The 23,375-nt window shown below is 51.1% G+C and overlaps 2 protein-coding genes across 7 annotated transcripts; both read right to left on the bottom strand.

The window, feature by feature from the left end:
* Positions 1-249: 249 nt before the first annotated feature.
* Creld1 (cysteine rich with EGF like domains 1) lies at positions 250-10,873 on the bottom strand. Of its 2 annotated transcripts, none has more exons than XM_052719549.1 (11): positions 10,780-10,873; positions 9,867-10,097; positions 9,404-9,486; positions 5,044-5,154; positions 4,630-4,721; positions 3,422-3,598; positions 3,242-3,337; positions 1,904-1,987; positions 1,653-1,748; positions 1,356-1,490; positions 250-900 (listed from the first exon to the last, which is right to left on the bottom strand). In XM_052719549.1, exons 2-11 carry the CDS (start codon positions 10,038-10,040, stop codon positions 686-688), a joined length of 1,263 nt encoding a protein of 420 aa, XP_052575509.1. In that variant the 5' UTR covers positions 10,041-10,097; positions 10,780-10,873; the 3' UTR covers positions 250-685. The 2 variants fall into 2 exon arrangements, with proteins under 2 accessions (XP_052575509.1, XP_052575508.1); XM_052719548.1 differs by lacking the exon at positions 10,780-10,873 and adding an exon at positions 10,271-10,572.
* On the bottom strand, positions 10,790-23,346 carry Il17rc (interleukin 17 receptor C). 5 transcript variants are annotated; one of them, XM_052719544.1, is made up of 18 exons: positions 23,089-23,346; positions 22,785-22,806; positions 22,466-22,618; positions 22,175-22,231; positions 21,979-22,088; positions 19,727-19,838; positions 19,389-19,433; positions 17,200-17,339; positions 16,940-16,999; positions 15,115-15,169; positions 14,853-15,034; positions 14,714-14,764; positions 13,806-13,851; positions 13,532-13,653; positions 13,177-13,236; positions 12,734-12,785; positions 11,558-11,653; positions 10,790-11,440 (listed from the first exon to the last, which is right to left on the bottom strand). In XM_052719544.1, the coding sequence occupies exons 1-18, from the start codon at positions 23,191-23,193 to the stop codon at positions 10,818-10,820; spliced, it is 2,091 nt and encodes a 696-aa protein (XP_052575504.1). In that variant the 5' UTR covers positions 23,194-23,346; the 3' UTR covers positions 10,790-10,817. The 5 variants fall into 5 exon arrangements, with proteins under 5 accessions (XP_052575504.1, XP_052575501.1, XP_052575506.1 ...); XM_052719541.1 differs by having other exon boundaries at positions 10,790-11,653; XM_052719546.1 differs by lacking the exon at positions 19,389-19,433 and having other exon boundaries at positions 23,089-23,345.
* Between the last annotated feature and the right edge of the window lie 29 nt (positions 23,347-23,375).

Raw genomic sequence — 23,375 nt, 5'->3', positions numbered from 1 at the left:
CCTGATACCCAAGGAGGTCAGAAGAATGAGTGAGTCCGATCCCTTGGAACTGCAGGATGGATGGTTGTGAGCCACCACATGGGTGCTGGGAATTGAACCTGGATCCTCCGCAAGGGCAACACGTGCTCTTAACAAGTGACCCAGCTCTCTAGCCCCTTCCCACCACTTCTCTATCATGGCAGCCCTTAAATTGTCAGGGGTGTGGAAAACTTTACTGAGGTGGTAGTGATGAGTAGTTAGAACTGAAGCTTTTCCCGTTTTCAAGACCTTCCTTTATTTCCTGAGATGAATAAATAAGTCAGTGGCTGGGGTGTGGGAGGTGAATACACACAGGAGCTGTCAGCATGCACCTGGCAGAGGCTATGGTGGCCCCACCCCTGAGGGGACACCTCTTGTCCTGGGTGGGGGCCGAAGCCCGCAACCTCCCTAAGGAGAAACTGTCTTTTGAACGTCACGCACTGTAATGCCTGCCGGGCCTCTAGGCAAGGTTCTCGTGGCATCAGCTTCAGGGCTTCTTTTTAACCCCCGGGGCTAATGGGGTCCTTGGCTGCTCAGTAAGGCAGGTAAAAGGGTGTTTACCCCAGTCTCAAAGAGGAACCCCACTGCCCCAGGTGTCCAGCAGGAGAGGGATATGACCTCTGGGGGCATCCTGGGTGGGAGGAAATCCCATAAGTGGTGGCAGGGATTATCTACCCTTGATGAAGCCCTCCAGCACACGGTCGCTTCGCTCTGACAACCAGTACCCGGTCATGGCTGCCACGGCACCAATGAAGATGGCAGTGAACACCAAGTCCCCCTTAGCAGCCAGTGTGGCCAGGGCGCAGATGATGACACCAAAGAACATCTGCTGCAGGACCACCATCTCATCCTCCGTCATCTCGGCGAAGAAGCCCGCCGGCTCTGCAGAGGAGGTGTGACATGTCAGTGCCTTATTCCTGGCAGTTCCCGGAGCTGCCCACAACCCCCACACACCCATCACCAAGCACACAGCACCATTCTCTATTCAGAAAGCCTCTGCAGGGGAGGCTGAGACCCCGCCACCCTAAGCTTGAAGGAAGCTGAGAGGTGGAGGGGCTGCCCAAGGCTTTGCAGAGGGCTGGTCCCACTGGACAGGAGAAAACATGCTCAGGGAGGCGGAGTGCTTTGGTGCCAAATCTGGTTCTCTTTCTGCCTGGGATTTGAGGGAATGCAGTCTCAAAAGCCAACCTTGAGAACAGACACAGGGACCAGGGCTCATTGAAGCCTATTTGGGCGGTCTCTTTGGGAGGAAGTGAAGGGGAGCCTGGAGGAGGTGCTTGTCTGCTCTCCCTATGGACCGGCCCAGCCCAGCCCAGCCTCCCACCCTCCCTGCTTACCTGGGATCTGTTCCTTCATGCAGACACCCTCCTCCTTTCTGTAGCCCTCAGCACAGACACAGCGGTAGCTACCCTCCGTGTTCTCACATTGCTCATTCTCTCCCGGACACACCACTGTCTCACACTCATCCACATCTGCGGCCGGGAAGGGGACAGAAGAGAGGAAGGAGTCAGTGTTGACTGCCATGACTCCCCACTCAGCACACCAGATTGCATTTCACTCCCACCCGGACTCATGTGGCACCCCTCCTTCCCTTGCTTCTCCCACACTCCAGCCCCCACTGGCACGAGACTCACCTAGGCACTTGGAGCCCACCTGCTGGTAGCCACGGCTGCATTTTTTGCAGCGGCCTGGCCCTGCTCCCATGCAGCCCAGGCAGGCTTTTGCACAATCTGAAGAGGAAAGGGGGGAGGGGAGGGAAGGGGAGGCAAAGGTGACCTCAGGGAGCTGAGGGCTCTGGAGCCAGAGATGGCAGCAGTTTGGAGGAAGCGACATCTCCTGTCCCTCTCCTCCATCCCAGCCTCTCCCTTCAGCAGCAGACACTGACCTCGGCATGCATAGGAGCCTTCGGTGTTCACACAGAACTGGTCGGCTCCACAGGTGGCTTGCTCTGTACCACACTCATCGATGTCTGTGGACAGGGCAAAGGTTGGGAGTGTCACTTTGCAGGACCAGCAGAGAAACTAGGGCAGGACTGTCAGGAGTGGACTTGCCTCTGCTCACGCGCGTGGTAGCAGCTGCAAGCTGACAACCAGCTCTGAAGTAATCATGCAGCCGGACGAGCAACGCCCAGCCAGAGACTCAAGTCTGTCTGCCCTGCAGCTAAGCACTGCCCTCGGATGGGGATGGAGACGGGAGTGACATACTCCCTTCTACCTTAGCCTTAAAACAATCAGCCCCTTCTCACTTCCTGAGTGCTGAGATGGGAAGCAGGAGGCAGACATGACTCAGCATCATCCATGCAGTTTATATCCAAGGGGATGACCACAGATAGAGGGGACCTGGGTCCCTGAGCGACGGACAAGACAGAGCTTCACTGCTAACCTGAACCACTCACGTCAGGACTGTTATACGAGAAAAAAAATTTTAACTGTAGCCCAAGCTGGCCTGAAACTACTATGCCTCCAAGGATGACTTTTAACTCCTAATCTTCCTGCCTCTTACCACACCAGTGCTAAATCCAAGACATGCATTACCATAGCTGGCTTTAAATTCTCATCATTCTTTAAGGAAAAAACAAAACAAAACAAAACAGTTATTTCTCATTTTCCTGCATATATGCGTATGTGTATGTGTGTGGGTGCATTCCCGCCACAGCACACATGTGGAAATCGGAAGACATCTTGCTGGACTTGGCTTTCTCCTTTCACCAAGTGTGTTCCGGGGATTGAACTCTGGTCTTCAGTTTGGCAACAAGCACCTTTAACTGCTGAGTCATCTCACTGCTGAGCCCACTCTAGATTTTTGTTGTTGTTATTGGTGTGTTTTTGTAAGATTTGGTGAGCTAGGCAGGGTGGTGCACGCCTTCAATCCCAGCACTCAGGAGGCAGAGGCAGGTGGTTCTCAGAGTTCGAGGCCAGCCTGGTCTACAAAGCAAGTTCCAGGACAGCCAGGGCTACACATAGAAACCTTGTCTCAAGAAACCGGAGGGGGAAAAAAAAGACTTGGCCAAAGTAGCACCTCTTCCAAGAAGGCCTTCCTGATCTGTCACTGCCCTGCGCTAAGCTGGGTCTGGACATGCATCTTCCACGGCACACAGGTCATTCTGTACTGTAAAGCCGTGGCTTGCTGCCTTTCCAGCCAGGCTGAGGGTTCCATGTGAATGGGATGGTACCGGTGTAGGCCAGGGAGTAAAGTCCAGGCCCCGCCAGCATTCCCCACTTACCTACACACTTGAGATGATGCAGGGCCCAGCCTTTCTTGCACTGTAGACAGTGGGATTCCTCAGGTCCCGTGCAGCGGGCACAGGGACCAAAACACGCTGGGTAAAAAGCAGACAGTATGAGGATGGGCAGACAGGTATCCTGGCTATCCCTGCCCCACACCACACCTTTTGGCTACCTACCCGAACATACCAGATGGCTGCTGTTGCGCTCCGCCTCAAAGTAGCCAAGGCCACACTGGCCACAGGCCTCGCCCCCATAGCCGACTTGGCAGTCACAGTGCCCGCTGCCCCCTCGAGTCCCTTCCCCTTCACACTGCCCGTAGCCACCGCAGGGCCTCTCTGTGCCCCCAGGACATGCTGTGGGCAGACATCAATTGAGTGAGCTCTTAGATGCAACACTGTCATCCAAAAGAACATAATTTTCTACATGGTCCTAAATATTTCTTGGAAAGGAAAATTAATTTTAATATTCACTTATTCTGTCATAAGCTATATAAAATAGCCTATTGCAAAACAATTCGGTAAACTTTTCATTTACTTTTATTTTTATTTACCTTTTTTTTTTTTTTTTTTTGAGAGAAGTTCTCACTCCTGTAGCCCTAGTTGATCTAGAACTCACTATGTAGGCCAGGGTGGCCTCAAACTCAAATATTCTTCACACACACACACACACACACACACACACACACACACACACACGTGTTTATGTCTGTATTGGAGATGGACTCCTCAGGAAGTCCAGATGATTTATCTGAATAGACTTTGAACATCTTCTTAAATACCAGCATTCCAGGCACGCACCGCCACATCTGATAAATCTTTCCTAACGGCTGAATTGGTCATTCCAGTACCTAGCCCTTTATCTATTTACAGGAGTAGTTCTAAAGAGGGCTAGGAGCCTGGCATGATAGCGTGTGCCTGCAATTCTAGCACCTAGAAGGCTCAGTCAGGATTATTACAAGTTCAAAGCCTGGGCACACAGATAAAACCCTGTCACCTCAAACAAAAACAAAACCAGTAATAAATAATAAGACAGGACTATACTAAGTTCAGCTCTTGCCTTGGGTCTGTAGAGGAACAGGCAGCAACAATGGGGGCTTCAGGGCAGGTGCCTGCCTCTCCCTAGGTACAGTCTGACCAGACATGAGAAGGAAGGAGGCAGGGTGGGGTAACATTTATTTAATGCCTGATACCAGCCACATTGCACCAGGCTAGCCCTGTGCTTCACTTCCCAGCCTGACCCAATTTGTGCATTTCAGGCCTGAGAGACAGGCCAGAGCACAGGACTGGAGATGTTACCCGAGTAACCCTGCTCTCACCCAGCCCGGCCTGGCTCCCTGGCCTCAGCAGTCTCCCCCTACCCCCAAAGAGGACCACGAAAGACTCACGCAAGCAGGAGGGCCCAAAGGTGCCCGAGGGGCAGCAGAGCTTCAGGGAGTCGGAACAGAGCCACTGGAAGAGGTCTGGAGCTTCTTGCTGCCTAAAGCAGGGGCAGATGAGGTGAAGGGGAGAGAGGGAGCTGAGAGTGTCAGAGCGGCCGCCTACTCCTACCTCTTACTGAATCTGTAATTCAGCCCAACGTGGGCACGTGTCCCAGACACCACATGACCAAGGCCCCTTTCCCACTTGGCAGAGGGATAAATAGGCCCAGAATGGGGGCCTGGTACCCACACCAAGTCCTTAGATCTAGGTTTGGAAGGCTCCAAACTAAGCTGGCATGCAACCATTTCTTGGCAGTAAAAAACGTGTCACCAGGGCCTGTCTGTAACCCACCCACGGGGAAGCCCCCCCAGGCCTCTCACTTGTGAAACCACCAGGCCTCCACCAGCTCCTCACTCAGCTCCAGCAGACGATGGCACTCAAAGTCTGACTTGCTGCACACGCCCTCCAGGACCTCCACCAGGCGGGTTTCACTGACCAGACAGGACCGGGGTGTTAGGAACATACTCCACTCCACCCACCTGCCCCTCAGCTCCCTCCACTTTCCCTCACACTATGACAATATCAAGGAAGAGGCCATGGGGCATTACTAACAGAAGGGCTACTGGCTCTGGGAATCAGACAGACCCAGGTCAGAAGCTAGATGTGAGATTTTTGTTTTCGTTTCTCACCTCTGGCCCCCACAGCTTTAATCAGGCTGTCATTATGTCACCCAGGATGGCCTAGAACTCTCCTGCCTCTACGTCCCACCACCATGTTGGGGCACACTCCTTTTTGTTTTCGTCTGTCAAACAGAAACAATAACACCTCTGCTGGTAAATCCCGAGTCCCCCCTTCCCGAATCTGACCTGGGACAGCCATGCTGGGGAGACAGCACTAAAATCACATTATGGTATTTTTAAAGGAGACTTTGCAGGACTCCAAGGGGCAGGTTTCTAGGGGTCAGGATAGAATTTTAACAAGGGGGAGACCCCCACCCCTCCTGCAAATATCCGATCTACCAAGCACTGGCAAGGGTGTAGAGAAACCAGAAGCCCTTCTGCGCTGTAAGTGGGGACGCAAGATGGTACAATCAGTTAAGTGGAGCCACCGTGACTCAGCAGTCCTCTCCTGGGCACACACCCAGAAGAATGGAGAACAGCTGTTCAAACACACACTTGTGCACATATGCGCACAGCCACAATGTTCACAGTGGGCAAAAGGTAGACAACAACCCAACTGCCCATCAACCAATGAAAGAAAATGCAGAGTGTCCACTCAGTTGGATATGATCAGCCCTAAAAGGAATGAAGTAATGTGCTGCCCATATCGTACAATAAGGACGAGCTACGGAAACATTGTGCTAAGTGGAAGGAGCCTGACACCAAAGGCCACATGATGTAAGACTTCAAAGGAATCAGAAAATCCACACGGGCTTCTGCATGATGAGAGCATATTAGCAGCTCCCAGGAGCGTGCGGGAAGGAGCGATGAGGAAGAGATACTTAATGGGTACAAGATTTCTTTTTGGGTGACGAATATGTTTTAAAGTCAAATGTGGTGGCATACACCAGCACTCTGGAGGCTAAAGCAGGAGTCACCGAGTTAGAGGCCAGCCTGAACTATATAGGGAAACTGTGCCACAACAAAAAAAATTAAAAGTGAGAAAGTTCTGGAAGTAGACAGTGATAGTTATATAGCAGTGAGAATGTACTAAGTGTCCCTATTGGTGGTTTTTTTGCTTGTTTGTTTGTTTATTTGGTTTGCCATGTAGCCTAGACCGGCCCTGAACTTGCTATGTAGCTAGGTCCAACCTTAACCTTCTGCTTCCATCTCCCCACTGCTAGAATTACAGGCATGCACCACCACGCCTGGTTCTATGAGGTGCTAGGGAAGGAACCCAGGGTACTGTGCATGGGAGACAAGCACTCTGACAGCTTGGCTACATTCCCAGACTGGTAAGTTCTTTTATGTTTATTTTACAATTTAAAAAATGAATATGCAAACCAGGTGTGGTGGCTCACCCCTGTAATCCCACCACTTGGGAGGAAGAGGCAGGAAGATCAGGAGTTCAAGGTCATCCTCAACTATACAGTAAGCTGGAGGGCTGCCTGGTCTACATGAGCCCATATTACAAAAACAGAATTTTTATTATGTAAAATACGACGTGGGGCCTGGGGAGATGACTCACTTGGTAAAGTGTCTCCCACCAAGCGTGAGAACCTGAGTTTAGACTCCCAGCACCCAGGTAAAAGCCAAGTGTAGCATGGTGTCTGTAAACTCAGCACTGGGTAGAGAGGGGCCAAAGATAGGCAGATCCCTGTCTCCAATATAGCAGAATAATCAAGTTAGTGAGCTCCAGGTTCAGTGAGAGAACCTGTTTCAAAAAATAATGTGGGGCAACCAGACATGGTGGCGCATGCCTTTAGTCCCAGCACTCAGACAGAGGGATTTCTGGATCTCTGAGTTCGAGACCAGCCTGGTCTATAGATCAAGTTCCAGGACAGTCATGGCTACAGAGAGAAAACTGTCTCGAAAAATAATAATGATTAATAATAATAATAATAATAATAATAATAATATGGGATGATGGAGAGAGTTCAGCAGTTAAGGGCACTGGATGCTCTTCCAAAGAACCCAAGTTCAATTCCCAGCACCCACATGGTGTCTCACAACTACCTGTAACTCCAGTTCCAGGAGATCTGACTCCTTCTGGCTTCCATAGGCACTGTATGCATGTGGTCTACAGACACGCAGGTAAAACATTCATATACGTAAAATAAAATAAATAAAATGAACACTTGAAGTCAACATACTGTGCACATATATATGTGAACACACACAACCATGTATACACACAAATACACAACATAAAAATTAATTATACTACCTTCTCAAAAAAAGGAATTAAAAATAAACAAACATGATGTATTATGTCATGTACTGAAAGGGTCTGACACACGGCATACTAGAGAGGGTAATTTAGTAAGACAGGAGGAGGAAAGAGAAGAAATTGGGAGCTGCTAAGACGGCTCAAGAGGTAACGGCACCTGCTATCAACTGCCACCAAGACAGAGGACCTGAGTCTAATCCCTAGGAGCCAAGTGGTGGAAGGAAAGAACTGACTCCTGAAGCTGTGCACATGTACACACACAGACACACACACACACACTAAATAAATAAATAATAAATAAATAAATAAATAAATAAATGATAATTTAAAAAGAACCCAGGAAGACAGATCTCTGTGAATTCAAGGCCAGCCATGACTATATTGGTGAGATCTTGTATCAAAAGTGGAAAAAAAGAAAGAAAAAGAAAATAGGGCTGGAGGGATGGCTCAGTGGTTAAGAGCAATGGCTGCTCTTCCAGAGGATCCAGGTTCAATTCCCAGCACCCACATGGTGGCTCACAACTGACTGCAACTCCAGTTCCAGGAAATCCAACACTTCACACAGATATACATGCAGGCAAAACACCAGTGCACATAAAATTAAAAAAAAAAATTATTTAAAACATGAAAAAATACATAATAGAATAAAACAAAACCGTTTAAAGAAAAAGAACCCAGAGCCATTATAAAGCCAGAAGTGCCCTTGGTATCAGCGCCTTCCTAAATGAGGAAATGGCCAGAGTTACAGAAAAACAAACCCTTTCCTTCCTAGTGGGAACCATGGTTTAACCCTTTACCACAGAACCAAGAACAGGCAGGGAGGCTCTCCAGAAGAGTAGAAACAGAAAGATCCAACAAGCAGGCCGAACTCCGACACTTTGCCGGCCCCTCCTTTCAATGATACTTTGAAAAGCTGGAGGGCCTCTCAAATTCCTGCTTCTAGTCTTACCTCTCTCCTGAACTCTGGGATGCGATGGAAGCTTCCTGGGTGTTCAGAGGCCATCTCAGCACATGTTCTGACCCCACCCCTGCCCATACTCTCTCTGCAGTCTTACTTCCTCAGAAAATACCTGCACGTTGCCAGATGTCTATATTACTTTCTCTGTGCCCCATAAGGAATCCATCATGTCAACTGATGATCTCCAAAATATGCTCAGATTTCAACTAGTGAGCACTAGTTCTCACTGTATCCACCACTGGATGTCTTGCTAGCTCATGCTGCCTTTATATGTAGACTGCAGAAGCTTACCCACCAGCCAGCCCCAGCTGCTCTCCCTACTCCCTCCATGCTGCCCTGGCTTCCTGTACTTTAAGTGTGAGTGACCTCTTCATTTAAGACCAGAGGCTGGAAAGATGGCTCAGCAGTTAGGAACATCGGCTGCTCTTGCAGAGGACCTGGGTTCAATTACCAGCATCAACATGGTGGCTCAGAACTGCCTGTAACCCCAGTTTCAGGAAATCCAGTGCCCTCTTCTGGCCTCACATTCAGGATAAAATCTAAACTCCTTTCTGTATGTCGTCTTTTGCTTACTCTACTCCAGCCACTTTTGAGAGAAACTAAGGCCGGCCCTGCTACTTCAGTGAGGTGTCTGTTCCAATGGACCATCATCCTGAACACCTCCCACCCACCCTCCAACCCCGAATTTCTGTTCTTCCCCTGACAGGTAATATGTACTGCTTGTCTACTCTACTAAAATGCAAGTTTCACAAAGATAGGGCTTGGTTTCCTTGTTTACTGCTGTTCAGCTAATGTCCAGGATCTGCAGAATGAATGCTTCCCAAGAGAATCTATTCCAGCCAATCAGCAGAGACCAGGGGTTGGGGGCGGACACCTCCCCACCACCTTCTTACCTGTCTTTGTATTTGGACAGCTTCTCCTCCTCCCAGGCAGTGTTTCCACCACCAAAGTTGTCCCGGATGGTTCTCTCCAGACCCTGCAGAGGGAAGAAATTAGGAATGCTGAAGTACAGCGCCTGACACACATTCTTTTTGTTTTTGGAGACAGGGTTTCTCTGTGTAGGCCTGGCTGTCCTGGCACTTACTCTGTAGACCAGGCTGGCCTCGAACTCAGAGATCCACCTGCCTCTGCCTCCCGAGTGCTGGGACTAAAAGCATGTGCCACCACCGCCCGGGCTAACATTCTAACATCCCACTACTTTATGTTATTGATCAGGAAACTGAGGCACTGTGAAGCACCTTTCCCAAAGGCCATACAGTTAAAGCAGGCATCCCATATTGGGACTAGAGTCCGCTCAGATTTGCACTGAGAGCTCCCTGCTCTCTGCTTAATGGGCCCATCCCTCGAGGCACCCACCTTGTTGAAGCTGTCCACCAGTGCTCGGCAGGTATGACATGGATGGGGCTCAGCTCGGGGAGAAGAAAGGGGAGGAGGAGAGGGCTGGAGCCAGACAGGTCCCGGGAGACTCAGAAACAGGCTCAGGCCACAGAGCAGAGATGGGACCAGGCCCCTTAGGGGCTGTGGGGCCATCTTTTCCCAGGGACGTGCAGATACAGGTCAAGGGGAGGGTTCACTGGAGAAGCCAGGCTGTAAGGAGGAAAGAGAGGGAGGGTTTGGTTCTGAGGTGCCTTGGGGCTGAAAGCCCCAGACAGACCTATGTAATTACAAACGAGGACGAACTGGGGTACTGGAGGCTGAGGCGCTGGGAGGGGAATGGAGCCTAATCTACAATTCCCGAAGAGAAATTATGTCTCCGTTACCGTAGGGGCAGGTGGCCGGGATCGTTGGCAAAAGGCTAGGCGTCAGCCCATGGTTTTAGGGTCTCAGTGAGTTATTAGGAGCCAGAATTAGAAAGGGTCAGATCCCAAATATTTCGAGAGAAAGCCGGATGGGCGGTCCTGGGGGAGGAGCCCGGATCCGGATATGAAGAGAAGGGGTCAAATTCAGAGCCTCTTTGGAAGACGGAGACAAGGCCTGCAACAGGCCGGGAAGGATCCAGACCCGGCTAGACTACAAGGAGAAAAAAAAGTCCCCGCCCCCGCCCCGGGAGTTGTGGGCCGAGTCTGCTAAACGCTACTGCCTCCGTAAAGTACCACCTTCTCCAACGCCGCAGTCAGGAGGGCGGGGCCTTCTCACAGCCAATGAGGAACGGCCATGTGCCATTGCGTCACCCCATGCCAACCAACCAGAAGCGGCGCCGGGCTGCACCTGTCCCGGCTTTAAAGGGCCGCGGGGTTAAAGGCTCTGCTAGCTGAAAATTACGACATACACGCCAGGGCTACTCGGTTAGGCTAACTGCGTCGGTCTTTATTCGAGTGCAGGGTAGGGTCCCGGGTCCCATGCTTCGCCGCAGCCCGGGGCTCCCGAATGCGAGGTGCAGCTGTCCAGGGCGGCCCGCAGGGCCTGGGCCACTTGCTCCGCCCTGTCCGCGAGCCGCCCAGGGCGCGGGGCGCCGCTTCCCTGCAGGACATCCAGGAAGCCAGGCAGCTGCGAGGGCAGGGAGAAGAGCGGCGCAGCGCGGAACGGGGCGGGCACGGCGTCGGGGTGCAGCAGCCCGTCGAAGTAGACCCCGACGTAGCGGCCGTCCACACGGCCTTGCAAGAAATCGGGCAGCACGCAGCTGAGCCAGGAGGCGAGGGCGTCGTGCGGCCCTGGCTCCACCGTCTGATGTTGGAGCCACTGCTGGCACTGTGCCGCCGCCGCGGGCGAGAAGAGCAGGACCACTACGCCATCCTCCTGCAGGGTCCGGTGCCGCTGCCCGTGGAACCAGGCCAGGGCCCCGTGCGCGCTCAGCTCGCGGCGGCTCCACAGGTCCACGGCCACGCGCAGCGGCAGCTTGCTCAACGCTGACGCCAGCGCGCCCACCAGACGCTCGTAGCCCGCTCCGTCGGCGGAGTGAAGGAGCAAGGCTTTGCGCGCCCTGGGGGCCGCTGTCGGGAAAGCAGAGCCCGTGAGGGTGAGCCTGGACCTGCCTCCCCTCCACCCGCTGGAGCCCAGCGTCACCCTTTGAGGCTGTCCCTGGGAAACCGGGACAGGGAAGTGCTCACCTTTCACGCGGTCCTTTTTTAGAAGGAGAAGGAAGAAAAGCGCAGCGACCAAGAGTAGGCAGACCAGCCACACCAGGACCCAGCGCTTATGGATGTCTGGGATAGACAGGGAAGAATGGGCTAGTTAGAACCCTTACAACTCTCACTCTGCTTCACGGAGGAGGGAAACTGAGGCCTATAGACTTGAAGTGAATTGCCCCAAAATCACAGTGTCAGAGCCTATGCACTGAAAGAGCTCCATCTATCTGGGTGACCTCCCTCAATTCTCGTGCCTGTAAATTTGGGATAATGGTACCAAGTGCATATAGGGTTGCACGTAAAATACATAACGGTGCCAGGCCTTGTAAATGTTTAAATGCCAGCTGATATCCTGTAAGCAGGTGGCAGGCCCTTAACCTTGCTGTCTTGCATGACTGCAATAGCCTCCTGACGAGGCCCCCACCTTTCTGACTTCAGTCCATTCATTCTGAGTATTGGACCTTTCCTCCCGAACCCTTCATCCCACCTAGACCAGGTCCCCACTGTGCTCAGTCACTGCACAGAACCCTTTACACTGCTTAGTGCTTCGATACCTCGCACGATGGTTAAGATCACACTTGCAGCCGGGCGGTGGTGGCGCACGCCTTTAATCCCAGCACTCGGGAGGCAGAGCCAGGCGGATCTCTGTGAGTTCGAGGCCAGCCTGGACTACCAAGTGAGTTCCAGGAAAGGCGCAAAGCTACACAGAGAAACCCTGTCTCAAAAAACCAAAAAAAAAAAAAAAAAAAAAAAAAAAAAAAAAAAAGATCACACTTGCAAACATTCAACAGCTCAGACTTACTGGGTGTGCTCGGCTATGTCCTTTTAGACTTGTGCTGGTGAGGGCTGGGATCCCTGAAAGTGTGTTCTCGGTCTCTATGTGTCTCTGTCCCTCCATGTGCCATAACGCATGTGTGGAGGTCAGAGGACAAATCAAGGCAGTCAGTTCACATGGGTCCCAGGGAATTCAGGTTCTCAGGTTTGGTGGCAAGTGCCTTTACCAGCTGAACCACCTTTCTGCCTCTTTGTGGTTTCTGAGTGAATACAGGAATGCCGCTGTGATCTATTTGAGCCAGGCAAAGCCTCACATATGTGATGTGTAGTCCCTGTCAGCAGAATCAGCTCCCGGTACACGGAAAGAGTTCCTGTCATACTCACACTTGTCCATGGGGCAGGCCCATAGCGCTCCCAGGTCATCATCATTCCACAGCTGTAAGACACAACCACAGTCCCCTGCTTGGTGTTCAACACCTCATAACGTCTGCTCGGCGGCGGCGGCTTCCAATTCCCAGCCCCAGCCATGCATACTGCCCTGCCCAGCGCAGGCTCCTGTAAGCACTGTGCTTTTGCTCCAGCTGTGCCTGCGCTGAGCTCTGTGCCAAGTGGGGCCTTGGAAGACACAGTCTTCCTCAGAACCTAACACTTCCTGGGGGTGTGTATCGCTTTGCTGATCTCTAGCCAGAAGTGAGCACCCGAGGGACAGGAACTATATGCTCCTACCCTTTACCTACCCTGGGCTAGACGCAAAGCAGGCAGAACAGGTAGGCCCATGCCAGGTGGAAGGACCTTGCCTGTAGACACAAGCTCTGTCACCAGCTCACCTGCACACACTGCTGTGTCCGGAAGTCGTGCAGCAACTGCTCTCCAAGGTGAGCGGCTCTCTGCCAAGTCAAGGGAAGGGGGATTGTCACCTGGGGCAGCGTGCGAGGTGTTGCAGTGGAGCAGAAGTGTCTGTCAAGAGGAGCTGGGAGGCTTGAGAAGCCATAGAGAAGGGACGGACAGACACACACACACACACACACACACACACACACACACACACACACACAATTCCCAGAGAGAGTACTGGGCCTGGCAGAGCAATGGCAGAGTAGAGGAAGTGGGATGGAATGAGAACATGAGGCCACGGTTGAGACGGAGCTGGAAAGGTCTGGAGGAAGGTTCCCTGGTCCTCACCGTGGAGGCATTGCTGGGCAATGCTGTACAGCCACTGGCTTCCAAGGCACAGACTGATGTGTTGTTTGGGCCAGTTCTCATCTCCACTAACAGCATATCATCTTTGAAGGGCCCCAAGGAGTCTGGGAGGAGTGAGAGGCCGTTCTAGTAAGACCCACCCGGGAGTTGCCACCTGCCTTCCTCCCACCCCCAACCTTCAGCCCCGGGAGCAGCTCCTCCATGGTTCACCCCATTGCAAGGGGCCCTGTCCCAGCCACCCTCGAGCCCCACTCACCAGCCCACAAGCACTCTTGGAGCTGGACCTTCTCCCAGCTGCTCACCTGCTTAGAAGGAGCCAGAGTTAGGAGCGCTAGTCAAAGCCAGAGCCAGGGCCAGGAAGTCCACAAGGAAGGGAACAGGCAAGAGGAAGCCCATCAGGCCGGCTCTGCACTCTGGACCTGAGGTTAGGCACATCTGGGTTCAGGTGGCAGGATTAGGAGTCACCCATCTTTCTCAGAGCAGGCCTTGTGAGAACACCTGTGCTAACGGAGCTCACAACCTTACAGCTCTTTCTGTCTTGAGTTAGCACTTAAAACACCCATTCCCCCTCATCTGACACCTCAGAGGAGATTCATCCAGCCTCACCCAGTCACCCACTGGAGATCACAACCTCCGCCCTTCCCCATTCCTTCGCCTTTCGCCACAGCACGGATGTCACTTGAACACGTTCAGTTACACATATTCTTCACCTGCCTTCATTAGAAATAGGTTCTGGGATGACAGCGACAGTTGTTGGTTTTGTTCACGGACAAGTCTGTCTCAAGAGTGGCTGGCACATACAGATAGTCAATAAATCTGTTTTGTTTTAAAGCATTCTCAGTCTTCAGCCGAGGCTGGCCTGGTATTCACTACACAGCTCAGGCCAGGGTGGCCTCAAACTCCAGGCATCACATCCTCCTGCCTCAGCCTCCCAAGTGCTAGGAATATAGGCATGAGCCACCATGCCCAGCGAAATCTTGAATGAGTGCTTTTATTTTTTAATTTAAAACTTACTTTATTTTTTTATTATTATTAATGTGTCTGTGTATGATGTATGTGCTTGGGGGCATGAGTTCCCAGTAGTGCGTGTGGAGGCTGTAGCTTGGGAGGAGAATTGGTGCAGAGTCCCACCCTCAGCCCAGTGCTTTTGATCACCATCCTGACCTGGACGCAGAGGTTGGGGTGGCTTCTCAGCAACGGGAACTCATGAGGCTTCTGTGGAAGGCAGGGAAGGAGTGAGGTCACGAAGGGAGACCCTGGGGTCCCCTTTCTCTTTCCACCCTGGGTCTGCCTTTGACCTCACATTCACAGTGACATTCTCCTGGAGCATCGGTGGCACAAGTGGCTGGCAGGGACCCTGGTCTGGTGCCTGCCAGCACAGTGCCATCTTGGCCCGCAGAGAGCATGGTGCATCTAGCTGCCATCTCCCTGAGGACAGCAGCCGCAGACTGGCTATGTGCCAAAGGTTCCAGTGTGCTCGGGGATCTAAAGCAGAGGGCCAGGGTTACTAAACACAAATCAGCCTTCCACACAGCCCCCTGCCCTGCCATAGGGGATTCGCTCACCTTCCCGGAAGGGGCAGAAACTGGTCCTAACAGAATCTGGCTCCAGGGGCCACACCTGGGAAGAAAATGGGGGCTCTACTAAGTCAATTCAACCCAGCCAACCATCCATGATCACGTGTCAGACCCTGCTGGGTACTAGGACACATTCACTGAGGCAGGTTTCACAAGCACTCACCAGGTTTCTCACCCCTTACAGAGCTCTAGAGATGGGAATGTGGATTCTCTGAGTAAACACTGCCATGTGCACTTAGAACATCTTCTCTCAACTTTTGGAGGGGGTTGTTTTTGTTTTTCTATTTTGAGACAGGGTCTCACTACATATCCCTGTCTGGCCTGGAGCTCACAGAGATCCACCTGCCTTTGCCTCCTGAGGGCTGGGATTAAAAGCATGCACCATCATCCCTGGCTTTTCACTCAACTTTCACTGAGTGCCTACTATGTATCTTAGCAGTATGGTATACACAGAGCCTTAGATTATTAACCTTGATTCACTTCACAACCATGTGTGAATATCTACTATGTATCAAATACTGTGCTAGGTTTTTAAGAGTACCTTCTATGTGTTTAACACTATGCTGTGAGAAAATACATTAATTTATTCATCAAATGTTTAATTGGGAATACCTACTGAGTGATGGGCATTGGACATAGCAAAGCAGACAGTTAAATCACAGCAAACATTTCCTGAACACCTGCCATGTATCTTACCATTGTGTTTGGCAGTGGGGATTTATTTATTCATCTATACCATCAATAATTAGCACCCACTGTATGCCAGGCCCTGTCCAAAGTTACTCTGGCAAAGTTACTGTATTTGAATAAAGATATGCTTTGCTTGCCTTCAAGGAAGTCACAGACTCATAGTTATAGTAAGGATAAAATATGGAAATATTAGTCACTCACCCACTTCCAAATATTTACTGAGCATCTTATATATACAAAAAGAAATTAGACAGAAGCCCAAATGTTAGAGGAAGTGACACATGGAGACGAGAAGCCAAAAGGACAAGGGGGATTGGGAACTAGGAAAGGCCAGAATACTGGAGAAGCTTTGGGAAAGAGGTGATGTGAGCTGGGAAGATTCAGTTACGTGGAAGCAGTAGTGGAAACTGCCTGAGCAAAGGCAGGTTGGGTGAGTCTTGGTCAGCAGCTCTGCTGGATATAACAAACTTCTCATAAAGGAGAACTTGGAAGAAAGTCTGCTGGGAAAGGTTCAGTTGAGGGAAAACTAGGGAGCCCAGAATGCCAAAGAGGCACTGGAAGGGGAGGTGGGGGTAGAGGCTATTGACAGACTACAGGAGAGATTATAGAGGCCCCAGATGAGCTGAGGATGAAGAGGAAGGAGGAAGAACAAGCAAGAGGTCAAGTGAATGAATGGGACTTGATGAATAATTCAATGTGCAATCAGAGGGAGTGGCTGCAGTCAACATATTTAAACCTAGATGTGGCACCCTTCTTTACAACAGCCCTATAATGGTATAGTTTATCCAGATTGCAGATAGGAAGCAGACTCAGAAAGGCAGTGGCTTGTCCAAGGTCATACAGCCAGTAAATGGCAAGAAGGATTCAAGTTCTTTAAGTACATAGCGTATGTCTTACCCTTCATAGGAACACCAAGAGGAACAGTCCTGTGGATAAAGGACCCCAGGAGCATTCTGGACACATAACAAGCAGAAGGCACAGGACAGCAAGAGTAAAGGGACAGCCAGCCACCCAAAGGGGCCATAGTCTCTACCTCAGAGTAGGGAGAACAGTGACCCTAGAAGATTTGAGGCCATCCGTCTGAACCTCCCTATCCCCATGTGCAGGTGGATTCTGCTCCTACCTGAATGCAGAGGCAGGGAACCAAGTCTGTGTGGTTTAAAGTAATAGTCTGTGGTCCAGTCTGTGGGATGAGCAGACCGAAGTGAGTTATGAGAAGATAAGGAAGAGAAATCAGGGAAGCTGAGGGAACCAGGCAGATAACCCCCCTCCCTGCACCCCACCAAGGCCCTCTGCTTTGGGTGTGTCCCTTTAACAGTTTGCAGGCATCCTTAACACAGGCATGAACACAGGGTGAGCATGGACCTGGAGGAGAAGCCTCACCAGGTTTTTTTGCTTCCAGGATTTGAGAGGACCCTGAACCTGATCCCAGTACAGTAAGAGGCCAAAGTCCTGCTCCTCAGAGACGTCCAGTACCAAGCGAACATTGTCACCATCTGCAGACACATTGAGCCAGGGCAGGGCTAGCGGGAGCAGAGAGGAGAGAAGTTCAGACTCCCTTTACCCCTTCTACACAGCCAAGCCTGGGCCATACTCACCAACTGTCCCACTGGAAATTCCATCAAACCCTCAGACTAGGAGGCCCTTGGAGGACAGACTGTATCCCCATCTCATACCAGGCTTTGTCCCCAGCCACAAGCCCAAAGCCAAACCCACAGAGGCTCCAGCTTGGACAACTCTTCTTTCTCTGCAGCCAGTAGAATTCTGCTACCTCCTTAATGCCAATACTTTCCCTAGACTCCACTTATGTTCCATGTAGTAATGCCAGTGAAAGTCCTTGCAACAAGATTATAAAACATCGGTAGCGAACTTCTGCCCTCCGGGGTTCTCCCATTGTGCTGTAAGCCTGTATTTAAGACCTCCTTCCTCATTCAATAAATGGCATTCGGCATTTGAAAAAAAAAAAAAAGTTCTTGCAACAGCTTGCAAGACCTTAACCCACCTAGTTTCTGACCTCTCTAACCTCATCTGTTAGTACTTGTGTCTTGAACACTTGGCTGCAAACATATGAGGCTCCTTCGTATTCCTTAAGCACACTGGACCTTGCTCTTGCTCCAGGGCCTTCGCACGGGCTGTGCTCTCCCTATGGATCTCTCTTGTCTCTCAAATACAGGGCTCCTCCTTCACATCCCTCACTACCGTGAGGCTCTCACTACTGCAACTCTCAACCTTCCCATCCCTCTCCCTTGAATTTTCTCCATAACTCTAGTCTCCATCTACCTTACAGTATACTTTACATCTACAAAGATTTATTGGATCTTTCCTCAACCCTCCTCAAACCCCAATTCCCAGCTCCAGAAGGATGGAGGTTTTTATCAAGTTTGCTTATTAATTTACTCTATAACTATGTCTTGTACAGAGTAATTATCCAGACAATAGTTGTTGAATAAGGAAAGCAATCACCACTGAGTGACAAGATGAGATGCCTGATGTGTTCTGTTTTCAAAACTCTGGTGCCTGCAGATCTTCATGGAGTGCCAAAGAGGAAGGCCAAAAAGAAAACGGAGTTGAAAAGAAGAAAGAGGAGGAGAAGATTCCATAGTTTAAACACTGCCACAGAATTTATGCCTTCATCTTGTCTTGTGCTAGTTGTTGAAGTCTATACACATGTAAACACTAACACAACTGGCCAGATGTGATGACGCACACCTGCAACCTCCACTAATTGGAAAGCTAAGGCAGCAGGATTGCAAGTTCAAGTCTCATGTAGACAACCTACAAGATCCTGTCAAAACCAAAACAACCTAACTACACAGCCATTTCACTGAAATAGACATTAAAACCAGTGCACTTGGCTGGACACAATGGCCACATTCAGTCCTAGCACTTGGAAGGCAGAGGCAGGTAGATCTGTGGGAACATGAGACCTGCCTGGTCTGTAGAGTGAGTTCCAGGCTACCAAGAGCTACACAGTGAGACCTTGTCTCAAAAAGAAAACAAAAAATCATTGCACATAAAACTTTTTTTGTATATGCTATATATGCATGATAAATTTTCTTTAAAAGAAAATGTAAAACTAAAGTAACATTAAGCTGGGTGGTGGTGGCGGCGCACGACTTTAGTCCCAGCACTCAGGAGACAGAGGCAGGCAGATCTCTGTGAGTTCAAGGCCAGCCTGGGCTAGTCTACAGAGGACAACCAGGAGAAACCCTGTCTTGAAAAGCAAAAAAAAAAAAAAAAAACACATCAAAATCTTGACTTTCTGGGTTCCTATTTCAGGTTTAATATGGTTTCCATTTTGATCTATGAAGAAGGCACCATAATCTTGACAGTGCTTTGGCCCACTATATGTTCCCAGTGAACATTTTTACAAGAAAAAGATTCATTTTTATATTTCCAATGTCTGGCACAGATGACGTAACTACTACAGTGGAATGGATGAATGAATGATGGAACGTGTCCTGTGCCTCTGGAATCTGGCATCCCAGAGCTGAAGTCAGCACCACGTATGCATTGTGTGAACTCCAGACCTTTCTCCTCCCTCCACCCAGCCCGCTGTCCCTAGCCCCTACCCCAGCAGCTCTGGATGCTGTCCCGGACTTCAAGACCCCTGCAGTCTGGGGAGAGATCACAGAAAAACCTCCAGTGGGGCTGAGGACCAGGGAAAGAAGGGAGGCAACCCACGTACCAAGGCCACCACCACCCAGCTACTTGGGGAGCTACTGAGAGGGGCTGCCTGTGCCCTGAAGACCACCCACATTTACACAGTAAGAGCACCCATCCCAGAAGCACAGGGAACTGACTAAGGAGGGTACCAGCTCAGATCCCTGCCTGAAAGTGATGGGACTAGGAAGAGGGGGAGTGACCAGAGGGACCACAGACTAGGGGACCAGGGCTTCGGGTCACTTACCAGGCAGCTGCTGTGTGACGTTGAGTTCTTTCTGGTACCTGGGCTGTGTGTAGGACCAGATTCGCACCTCAGCCCCAAGACCAGCCTCAAAACAGTCAAACACTGCAGAGCCCTATGAGGAGAAGGTGGTAGAGGGCTGGAGATGGAGGGTTCAGAACCCAGGCCAAGATCTTGGGCTCATGTGGGTGGACCACTCTGTTCACTCATTGGCTCTCCCCTCCCCCAGGACAGAGTTTCTCTGTGTAGCCCTAACTGTCCAGGGAATTTGCTCTGTAGACCAGGCTGGCCTTGAACTCACAAAGCTCCACCTCCCTCTGCCTCCCAAGTGCTGGGATTAAAGGCATGTGCCACCACCACCCAGCTAAGTTTCCTTTTTTGAACAGGTCCCCCATTCTAAAGCAGGTATCTTCTGTAGCTGTATTGGCAGGTTTGGGATTAGCCAGGCTGTCTGAGTTGCTGCCTACACCTGCTGTCGTGGGCCACTTGGCTAGAGGGAGACTTATTAGACACACTAGTGCAAGCCCCTCAGTGATGCTCATGGCTGCACTGTGAAGTAAACTGAGCTGATTAAAAAAAAACAAGTGTGTGTGTGTGTGTGTGTGTGTGTGTGTGTGTGTGCGTGTGTTTGCATGTGCCATGGCACACATGTGGAGTTAGAGGACAACTTGGAGTCGGTTCTCTCCTTCCACCATGTGGGTCCCAGGAACTGAACTCAGGTTATCAGACTTGGTGGCAATTGCTTTTTTATGCACTAAGCCATCTTGCTGGTCCCCCAAGCAGTTTTCCCAGTCCATGGTTTCCAAGCTGGGGACCAGAAGCGGGAGTAGTGGGAGTGGTTCTGTCCCAGGAGAGTTAGACTTTCAGCCAGGTGGGCCCTGGGAGGAGTCCCAACACCTGTCCTGGTGCACACACCATGGTCTAGCATGATTCTTTTCTTAGTCTGAGAGTCCAGTGAAGGCAGCCCATCAACCACACCTCTCTGGGCCTCAGTTTCTCCAGCTAGAAATGCATAGCTTATGGGAGATTTCAAAACGACAAAAGAAAAGGAAATTAATTTACTAATACTCTTCATTGCTGGGCATAACCTGAAGTGTTTTACAGGCACCAACTTATTTAATTTGCTCAACAGGCAAAGGAGCTATGACTTGTTTTTTACTCTCCTGTGTGTGGGTTTTGCTGGGAATCAAACCCGGGACCTTGAGCATATTAGGCAAGAGTTCTACCACTGAGCCACATTCCCAGTGGCTTTTATTCTTATTTTAGAAAGTCACCAAGAGCTTGAAAGGACATTTCATGGAGGAAGTTATAAACAGCCAATAAACTTGTAAACAGTGTTTAACTTTCTCAGTCATCAGGGGTATACAAATTAAAGCTGTAATGAATACCAAACTCAGTGGCATGTTCCTGTAGTCCTAGCACACTTAGGAGAGTGAGGCAGGAGGATTTCAGTCTAGCCTATACAGCAAGATTCTGTCTAATAAAAACAAGGGCTGAGGGTGTAGCTCAGCAATAGACTGTTGCTTAGCATATACAAAGCCTTTGATTCATCCTCAGCATGCCCCTCCTCCACATTCATACACAGAATTCAACAACAAAAACACAAGCCCTGGACTGTCTAGATGCTACCAAGCTTGGCAACCTGAGTTCAATCCCCAGGACCCTTTTGGTAAAAAGAAGAAAACAGACTCTAAGTTGTCCTCTGCCTTCCATATGAAGCCCCCAGGATACATACATACATACACAACAAATACAATTCAGAAATATAAACACTACCACCACACATGCACACACAAATCCCCAGTTATAAACCACGACACACATAGCAGAATGGCTAACATTGAAATTTTAAGATGCTGGGTTGGGGATTTAGCTCAGTGGTAGAGTGCTTGCCTAACAAGCGCAAGGCCCTGGGTTCAGTCCTCAGCTCCAGAAAAAAGAAAAAAAAGAAAGAAAGAAATTTTAAGATGCCAAGTGCTGGCGAAGATGGAAGCAATTGGAAGCCCTATTTGCTGCTGGTGAGCGTATGAAATAAAAATTGTCCCAGATAACTGCTTAGTGCCTTCTCACCAAGTCAAACACGGCGGGGGGCAGGAGTGTCCTCACCCTCATTTTATAGACAGAAAAACCACCACTAAAGGCTGAGAGGGCTCACTGCTCAGCTCAGATCCCGGATCTAAAGAAACACTGCGGGAGAGTGTGGCGGGGAGCGTCGGATTCAGGAGGTGGCTCAGCAGGAGAAGCATGTCACATACCACAGACTGGCCAGGCAGCACCAGGGCGGCAGGCACCTGTACCTCCAGCAGCGCACAGCGGGTAGTGGGGTAGGCCTGGAAGGAGAGCACCACCTGGGCCAGGAGAGACGCTGTGGGCGACACACAGGTCAGCCAGGCCATGGGCCATGGGCAAGACCCTGACGGGAAGCAGCGGTTCGGCCAACTGGCTCCTCACCGTTTCTAGGCTCCTGGAGTTCCCAGTCAGACTTTTCTTCAGGCTCTTCCCAGTCCCCTGAAAGGAAGAGAAGAGAGTAAAGCCCAAGTCAGACAGCTGCCCTGGGCTGGTCCAGGCTTCGATTCCCTTCCAGGAATGCCACGACTGGTAAGCAGAGGCCTGGGAGAGCAGGCTGGCCTAGGGGTGCTTGGGCAGTGTCTTAAACATTGCAGATGCTCACGGAGTCTGCAACCCTCGTGCCCTTCCCAGACACTCAAATGTGCACACACAGTCTCAGGATTCCCCACTCACCATGGACAGCCAAGTGCACAACCACACGGACGCAGAGGGCGCAGTCGGTCTCCTGTGGACACCTCAGCACCAGCTCCGTCTGCAGGCGGGTGGGCACCAGCACAGGACCTGAGGCAGGCTCGATGCTTCCAGGCAGGCAGAGCATGTCACCATCTGGGTGTGAAGGGTGGAGGGGAGCCAAAACTGCTCAGAGCCCGGTTTGGCTTCTGATAGCTCCCGAGGGCAGGGGAGCTAGCTTGGCCTCTCGGGGCTGAGGGTGAACCGCCGCCTTCTCTTCAGCTAGCCTCGAAGTTCTCTCTGTCAAAGTAGCGATACTTACCCCAGAGGTGGCAGGAAAGACCCTGGGAAGGAGGGAAAAGTCAGTGACATCCCCGAATCTCAGCACCTTCCCTTGCTTGACAACTCCTACCGCTGCCTACCTCCTTCTGGGGCTCCCCATCCTAAGCCCTCCCCTGAAGACAAGACTAATTCTTGTCCCCTGTCCCTCTGCTCTCTCCCGTCAGCACCAGACAGACCAGACAGGGCGGTTCTGACAGAGGCAGTGACGGGAGTCAGATTAGGGCTTTGAAGAGGCACAGACTGAACCCTCAGCCTTCCCCAACTTCCCAGGGCCCCAGACTCACTAGAGAGCAGCGTGCAGTGTCATGAGGATCCACGAGCCTCTCCAGAGAAACCACCGCAGGGCTCCGGCCCAGTGCCAAGGACAGCAGGAACCAGGACATAGGCATCTTCCAGGTGCTAGACAGCACCCAGGCCTGAGGCCCTGTCCTGCCCCCCCGAGGGGGGGCAGACACCCCACCCCTGCTGCCAATCAGCCCTGTGTCCCCCGGGAGAGAACAAGGGCTAGAATTCCTCTCCAGCCATGCTTTCCCACTCGGAGCCCCGACTCCGGGCCCAGTTTCAGCTGGAG

This window comes from Peromyscus californicus, unplaced genomic scaffold, assembly GCF_007827085.1.
Source record: "Peromyscus californicus insignis strain IS unplaced genomic scaffold, ASM782708v3 Scaffold_6__1_contigs__length_162567912, whole genome shotgun sequence".
Taxonomy (NCBI): Eukaryota; Metazoa; Chordata; class Mammalia; order Rodentia; family Cricetidae; genus Peromyscus; species Peromyscus californicus.
Note: the sequence above shows the minus strand (reverse complement) of the source record. Positions and strands in the feature narration are given on the sequence as shown.